At 40.9% G+C, this 7,728-nt stretch overlaps 1 protein-coding gene across 1 annotated transcript in view; it reads left to right on the top strand.

The window, feature by feature from the left end:
- The first annotated feature begins 127 nt into the window (after positions 1-127).
- The window catches only part of LOC117289012 (splicing factor 3B subunit 3-like), a 29,217-nt gene continuing 21,616 nt past the window's right edge, over positions 128-7,728 (top strand). Inside the window, exons 1-7 of the mRNA XM_033769910.1 lie at positions 128-187; positions 1,117-1,398; positions 2,042-2,118; positions 3,975-4,241; positions 5,063-5,204; positions 6,911-7,023; positions 7,556-7,618. Coding sequence (XP_033625801.1) covers positions 1,173-1,398; positions 2,042-2,118; positions 3,975-4,241; positions 5,063-5,204; positions 6,911-7,023; positions 7,556-7,618 — 888 coding nt within the window. The 5' untranslated portion in view covers positions 128-187; positions 1,117-1,172. The remainder of the gene's footprint in view (positions 188-1,116; positions 1,399-2,041; positions 2,119-3,974; positions 4,242-5,062; positions 5,205-6,910; positions 7,024-7,555; positions 7,619-7,728) is intronic.

Here is a 7,728-nt window from a genome sequence, read left to right as displayed (position 1 = left end):
ATAGACTGGTACTTCATACGTTGGTAATTTCATGAATCGTACAAAAAGTCTGGGTATATGACTTTAAGTCTGGCTCCTTTTTTGAATGCACTAACAATACGTAAGAAAATATACACGCATTTTATGTTACCAGTCTCTACTCAACGCGGCAATGGAGACGTTTGGGACGCAAAGCTGAACGATTGAGGTACAAAAATCCACTGACATCCGAAAAATTTGACTACAATTTTCAATTATTTTTATATGTATTATAGTATCGTATTGTAATGTTGATAAAATTGCTTTACTGTAGTTACTTATCAGGTTTAAATTGATTAAATTTGCTTTTAAAATTGTATCTGTGATACGCCCATGCTAATTAAAAAATTGCTGTAAACTATGTACTGTAGTGTACAAAACCCCCATTGAAACGACAAAACAAAACAAAAAGGTGAGGCATGGGTAAAAAAGCTACTTCTGAGGGAACGAGTCCCTTTGAACCGTATTTATCTTAGACTTCTCGCCCACTGGGTCTGTGGTCCATAGACATCGAAATATCCCTAGGCTATTTCCAGTTAAAAATTAAATAAAAGCTGCAGGCTTTTTTTATAAAAATAATTTTTTTTTTAAATGGCATGCTGATTTCCAAATTCCTGGCACTCGGCTCAGTTCATGTAAAGCGCCCTCTATTGTTAAGTTTTTCTAAGCGTGTACATGGTTGTCGCAGTTACAAGATTTGCATTCTAATTAACGGAATTTTTATACATAAATTCGAATCTGTCGTCAATCATAATGTCCTGATGAGTGATGGCAAATGCGTGACTGAAACTGCCTTGCAGTTTGTGTGCAAAGTCAGTTTCCGTTTTTTCTTCGGGGGGGGGGGGGGGGGCGGGCAGGTTTTAAACTTAAAAATGTGGAAGTTTATTTTAACCAGTGTGTTTAACAGACGAATAGCGCCCTCTATGGTTGTGGTGCTAGCAAATTTAATATTTTAACAACATTTTTATACAGAATCTGGTCTATGTCCCAATGGCAATGCATGAAACTGCCTTCCAAATGCAAAATGCAATTTGTTTTCCAGTTTGCGTTTATTTTCCAGTGTTTCATTAAATGTTAACATTTTTTTCCCATTCCCAGATTGGAGGCTTGTGACACATCAGTTTTGAAGCCACTCATCCATCGCTGCTGTCAGAATGTTTCTGTATTCACTGACCCTCCAGAGGGCCACGGGAGTCGTGCAAGCTATCCATGGCAACTTCGCCGGGACGAAGCAGCAGGAGATCGTTGTGGCCCGAGGGAAGGCCCTTGAGCTTCTTAAGCTGGATCCCAACACCGGCAAGCTCCATGCCGTGCTTACGTACGAGATCTTTGGGATCATCCGTTCGTTGATGGCCTTCAAGCTTACTGGAGGGAGCAAAGGTAAATCCTTGGGAAGACTGGAAAGGCTAGTTTAACTTGCTGAAGTTACGTTGATGCATTGCAAGCCTGAAAATAAACAGAGACCACGGTGGCTATGGCCTCTGTTACCCTGCTGGTCTTGGCCCTTGGTCTGCCTTCGAAATGTTTCCCATAGACTTTTGCAAGATGAAAATGGACTTGTCCTCTCAATTTCAGGCCTGCCATTTATTTTTATTTAAATTCAGACTTTATGTCGGTCTGGTGAAGAAAGGCAGCAATTCAAAAACTCCTGCTCTTTGATCTATCTCTCTATTGCTGTGGACACTGTTTGGAACTAAAAGCTCAGTGAAATCTAAACCACATAAACCTCATAAAATTTGTATCCCAGTTTCAAACTTTTTTTTGTCAGCAATGACTCTCACTCCTGGTCCTGGGTATTGTAGTTGATTCTAGTTCAATTGTACCAAAAGATGCAGTGAGCAATGTCCCTTGTATAGCCAAGCGAAATGCTACACAAAAGATATCAATTGTTACTAAAATATCATGTGTGCATAAAATAAGTTCAGTCTATATTGTTTGTTATGCCAAATTGCTGGACGAAATCCCTGTGATTCAAATGACCTTTTGTCATCCTTCACATCTTTAATGTTATTGTTTTTGGCAGATTATATCGTGGTTGGTACCGATTCGGGGCGTATTTGCATCCTGGAGTACAACCCGGCCAAGAACACTTTTGACAGGGTAAGTATTGAATGACTCCGAGAGGCATGTCACACTAGGCAAGTTACTGGCAACCAGTTCCAGGCAATCTCAGAGAAGAAATAACTTTCACATTGCAATATAAATCGTATAGAAAAGTTTGCGGTAACACCATGTAATAACAATCTCTCAATGAGTTGGGGTGGTTCTGAAAAGAACCGTTGGATTAACTCGACGTTTCGATCAGTATGCTCTGATCGTCTTCTGGAGAATGCTGGACTCTGATGCTGCATGCTGCTTAAGTACTGGGCGGTGGATCAGCGGTGATGCATGAAGGCGGGAAATAGAGGCGGGAAGTGAACTCGATGATGCGTGGTGAACCTGTTGTGGAGCCTAGGGTGGAGCCTAGGGAGCCTAGGGTGGTGTGTGCTCACTGAACCGTGTCAGTAGGAACAAGCACAGGGGATAGTGAGGGTGTGGGGCCTAGGTGACTGAGGGTATAGATGACCCAAAGCAGTCTAATGGTTGGGGCCTAGGGGGTGACCGTGGATATAGAAGATCCATTGGTCGGGAGAAGGGGGAGCCAGATGTCGCTGATGTGGAAGCCGATGTCTTGGGGTACGGTGTCATGCTTGTGGATCTCTATGGCCTCTCTGATGCGTCTAGGGTGCCACGCCTGGATTGGAGCGATGATTTCTGCTGCTTCCCAGTTCACTTGGTGGTCAGTGATGTGGGAATGCTTGACGATGGCGGATTTATCGAAGTCCCCCCTCCTTCCGTGTGCTCGGTGTTCCTTAAGTCTAGTGGGAAGGTTACGCCCGGTTTCCCCGACATAAACCTTACCACATTCGCATGGAATGCGATAGACTCCGGCAAACTTTTCTATATCTTACTTCCACCATGCAAAGTTTCAAATCCTACTTAATATAAATCGTGTAAGTTTTTGCTTGATCAAACATTTTGGGGACCACTTTTGTCCCACAAACATTGGTTTAACGCCGGAAGGAAACACATTTGCGCACTTCAGCGATTATGAGGTGACTAGGATTTCAAGCGTTGTGTGGTGCGGATGGTTAGAGTAGTGATCAGCAAGTGGAGAGGTCGAGATTCTTGATTTCGTACTCAATAATTTTACCAGTGCAGCATATCTTTGGAAATGATGAAAAACTATTCGCGCTTCGTATGAATATTCTGTGATTTTTACAAAATATTTTCTTCACAATTTTTTTCTGATCCAAAAAAACTGCACTCAAAACAATACTTTTGTTTTAAATATTGATTTCTTTTGAGATCAAAAGTACATTTTGTAGAATAAAGAAAGATTGAACCAAGACTACCATGTTTGGTTGACTTTGGTCTTCCCACTCTCTCTGAAAAACAAACATATTGTACCTAAGAACCTAATCTTGTCCAAGTCCAAACATTTGGCTATAAGTTACCACAGAGTACGGTATTTTGAAGGAACCAGGAGAGTCTTGGCCAAAGCCTCGAGAAGGCGAAGCCGCTTAGGGTTTTCATAAGTATAAGTTCGTCAAGTTTCCATGATTATGGCAAATGTCTATTTGCAGATAAATGTTTTTACTTTCATCTTTTGTGAGACCACCTGGGCCCAATTTCATAGCTCTGCTTACCGCCGAATTCTGCGCTTACGATCGCGATTCCCCACTTACATGCAAGCGCCGAATTTCTGCGCTAGCCTTGTAAGCGTAGAATACCTAGTAACGTGAAGTACGCACGTGCAGAAGCCCAAATTCGCCGCTAACCCATGACATATGCTTGCCGTAAGCACAGAATTCCCTGCTTCCGTAAGCGCCGATTCTGTGTTTACGGTTAGCAGAGCCATGAAATTGGGCCCTGATTTCGACCCACAATAACAAAATATTCATTTGATATTGAAGGTTCACCAAGAGACGTTTGGGAAGAGCGGTTGCCGCCGCATCGTACCCGGTCAGCTCATGGCCGTTGACCCCAAGGGTCGCGCCGTCATGATCGCAGCCATTGAGAAGCAGAAGCTGGTCTACATCCTCAACCGTGACTCTCAGGCCAGGCTGACCATCTCGTCCCCGCTGGAGGCACACAAGTCCAGCACCTTCTGTTATCACATTGTGGGCGTGGACGTCGGCTTTGAGAATCCCATGTTTGCCTGTCTCGAGATCGATTATGAGGTGAGTGAGATTTAAAGCTTTGTGTGCTGTGCAGATGCAGGGATCAGACTTTCAGACTTTTATCTGAATTCAGACTTTTTAGGTCAGCCTGGTGAAGAAAATCAGCCATTATTTTGTCCACATTGTATTAAGAAATATTGCTCTTTATTCTACTTTTCTAGTTCCTAGAACACTGTTCCTAAAAAAGGTCTGTGAACGTAAACCACAGGGTTTACCAAAATGCGGAAATGTCATAATTTCAACGTACGCCTCCTAAAACCTCCTAAGTTTGGGTCCTATAGTTTCAGACTGTTTTGTTAACAATGACTCTAGCCCCTGGAAAATTTATAGAGCACATATCAAAGACTCTAGGAGGCTATAGAGGAGGTTGGAGGAAGTGAGACGGAAGAGGTTGAGATTATAATTTTACCAGTGCAGCACATCTTTGGAAATGATGAAAAACTATTCGCGCTTCGTATGAATGTTCTGTGATTTTAACAAGATATTTTCTTCACTATTTTTTTCTGATCCAACCAACTGCACTTTAAAAAGCATCACTTTCCTTTACCCTTACTATCATGTATTCTCCAAAATCTTTACCCTATGCTGTTGGATTATGTTGGGTATTGGGCTAGTGTCCAGCTATAATCTTCAAGGGGTTAGGGTTTTAACCACTTTGTGTCAGTTTATGTGCCATTTTTTTGGGGGGACTGTCTTATGACAAATGGTTTAATACGACTGGAATAACTGAAGACCTCCTCAATTTTCTGCTTTTAGCCAGGTGGCATTACTCCCTGCAATCTGACCCTATTGTGCATTTTTCTTAAAACTTGATAACTCAGGAGGGCGATTCGGATCCAACCGGTGAAGCAGCGGCAGCTACCCAGCAGATGCTGACATACTACGAGCTAGACCTGGGGCTTAACCACGTTGTCAGGAAGTACAGTGAAGCACTCGAGGAACATGGCAATTTCCTCATTGCTGGTCAGTATTATTTGGCTTTCAATTTCACATTATTTAATAACAATAATAAGAACACTTTTAGTGCGCCGGTATCCACCACAAGTGATGCTCATGGCGCAAGGAAGAAACTCCAAAATTAATAAAAAGCAGCTGTGAAAAAGTGTGTTTTGAGGGCCTCTTTGAACTTAGGAAAAGATGTTACGGATATTAAGAGGCAGATTATTCCAAAGTAGAGGACCAGCATGAATAACCAGGGCTCTATTTCACAAAACACCAGGCTTCGGATTGATGATACCCAAGCCTACATCCGTATGGACGGTAAAAGGGGTAACCCTGTTACAGCCCTAGGAGTAGGTGGCAACGGCCTCTGAAAAAATTTGTAGCCCACACCTTGAAGTGGCCTTCAGGCCTTGTGTATCTGGCAACTTGCATAAATAAAAAATAAATAAAAAAATAAATAAAAAATTGCCATAGTGATTTGTATTGTGTCATCACATGTAAAGATTGATTAGCACCTAATATAATTCTTAGCTCTTTTAGAAATCGCCACCTGGCATGATATTCTTCTGATTTCATAATTGTTTCGCCCTTGGAAATTTGTTGAATAAATAGCCTGAAAAGTCTTTAAAGGGAAGGTACACTATTGGTAATTGTCAAAGACCAGTGTTCTCACTTATTGTATCTCAACATTTAGAAGCATAAAATAACAAACCTGTGAAAATTTGAACTCAATTGGTCATTGGAGTTGGGAGAAAATGATGAAAGAAAAGCACCCTTGTTGGACGAATTTGTGTGCTTTCAGATGGGAATAAAAGACTTCTAGCAAGAAGTCTTTTATTATTTAAGTGAGCAATCACCTCTTTCTCAAAAACTACGTTACTTCAGAGGGAGTCGTTTCCCACAATCTTTTATACTATCATCAGCTCGCCAATGCTAGTTACCAAGTCAGTTTTTAAGTTAATATTTGTTTTGAGTAATTACCAAACGTGTGCCTTCCCTTTAAAAGCCTATTCCATGTGTATATGTAGGTCAGCACTTGTACTCAAGAAAATGTTTCTCCTTTTTATCAAGGGTCAAATATCATGCCTGAGTAACACGCTGTTTAAATTGACTGCTTTTATTTGCCGAAAATGACCTGGAAGAATGTTAATAATATGTTATCTGTTTATTTTTACCATGGTGATGGGCTGACGTCAATTATTGGTTCAGAAACTCTCATCAGTTTGGAAATGATGATTGTACTTTAATCCGTGTTTCAGCTGATTATCGTGATTAACATTCTTAAAGTACTGATCCAAACTCACACAGGTTGGAAATCTTCCTTCTGGAAATCTTCCTTCTACCTGAAGCCTCCATCTGTTAATTTCTATGTTCTATTCAATTATTGGGGTGGCATGGCTGGCTTGTGCGTAAAGTGCTTCCCTCTCGCCTCTGTTGTCTTTGTTCAAAGGTCATACATGTATGTGAGTAGAGTTGTGTGTTGGTTATCGGGCCTTCCAGTTTTCCTTCCTCTTGAAAAAAAAAAATGAAATGCTTTGGATCTCTGGCTGTGCTCCATGGTCGTATATTGGTAAATGTGGCTGACTGCCGAAGGTGCCCCTGCATGCCTGCAGCTCAAATGAGTTGTAGCTGCATCCTTCACAATTCGGCTTCTCAGCTGTGAATAATGATAATTAGCCTCCTAAATTATTATTGTTATTATTATTATTATTATTATTATTATTCAGTACCTGGAGGCAGTGATGGTCCTAGTGGTGTGCTGATATGCTCTGAGAATTATATTACCTACAAGAATCTGGGTGACCAACCGGACATCAGAATGCCTATCCCCAGACGAAGGGTAAGTGCAATGCCCCTCAGATGGGGGCAGACTAGTTGAGCAGAGGGATCGTTCAAATGCATTAATATCAACTGCAGTCTATCTATGAAGATGATGATTACCTATTCGCGCTTCGTATGAATGTCGCTGATTATAACCGAATACTTTTCTTCACTCAATAATCTGATCCTAGGTTGAACTGCAAACATTCTCTAAAAGTCTTTAAAAAGAAAATTTCTTAATGCCAATAAGGAAAGAAATTTGAGATTGGGGCAAGGTTTTATAAATATTTTCTACTAAAGTTTATGGTAACACCATTGGACAGGAACACTCTCAAACTGAGTTGTGATTATTTTGAACAGAAACAGTGCTGTAACATTGACATTTCACAGATTGACGTTTCGATCAATTTGCTCTGATTTTCCTCAGGAGGAAACTGAATTATATTTGGGTTTCATACTATAAACTTCATGCTTGTAAATCATCCAATGACAATTCTAAACCATTTGAATAGTTTTCTGTATTTATTTAATTGTTTTCCTTTCTGTAACAGAATGATCTTGACGATCCAGAGAGGGGGATGATCTTCGTATGCAGTGCAACTCATAAAACAAAGGTATGGAAACAAATGAATTTGCTTGTATAAACTTGGTTCGTATCGGCCGGATACAGTAGCTTGTGCATGGGGAAAAACCTGATTACCAATCGTGTCTCGTGTCAGTATTT

Source organism: Asterias rubens, chromosome 4, assembly GCF_902459465.1.
Source record: "Asterias rubens chromosome 4, eAstRub1.3, whole genome shotgun sequence".
In the NCBI taxonomy this organism is placed as follows: domain Eukaryota; kingdom Metazoa; phylum Echinodermata; class Asteroidea; order Forcipulatida; family Asteriidae; genus Asterias; species Asterias rubens.
This window is presented reverse-complemented; position numbering and strand designations above follow the sequence as displayed.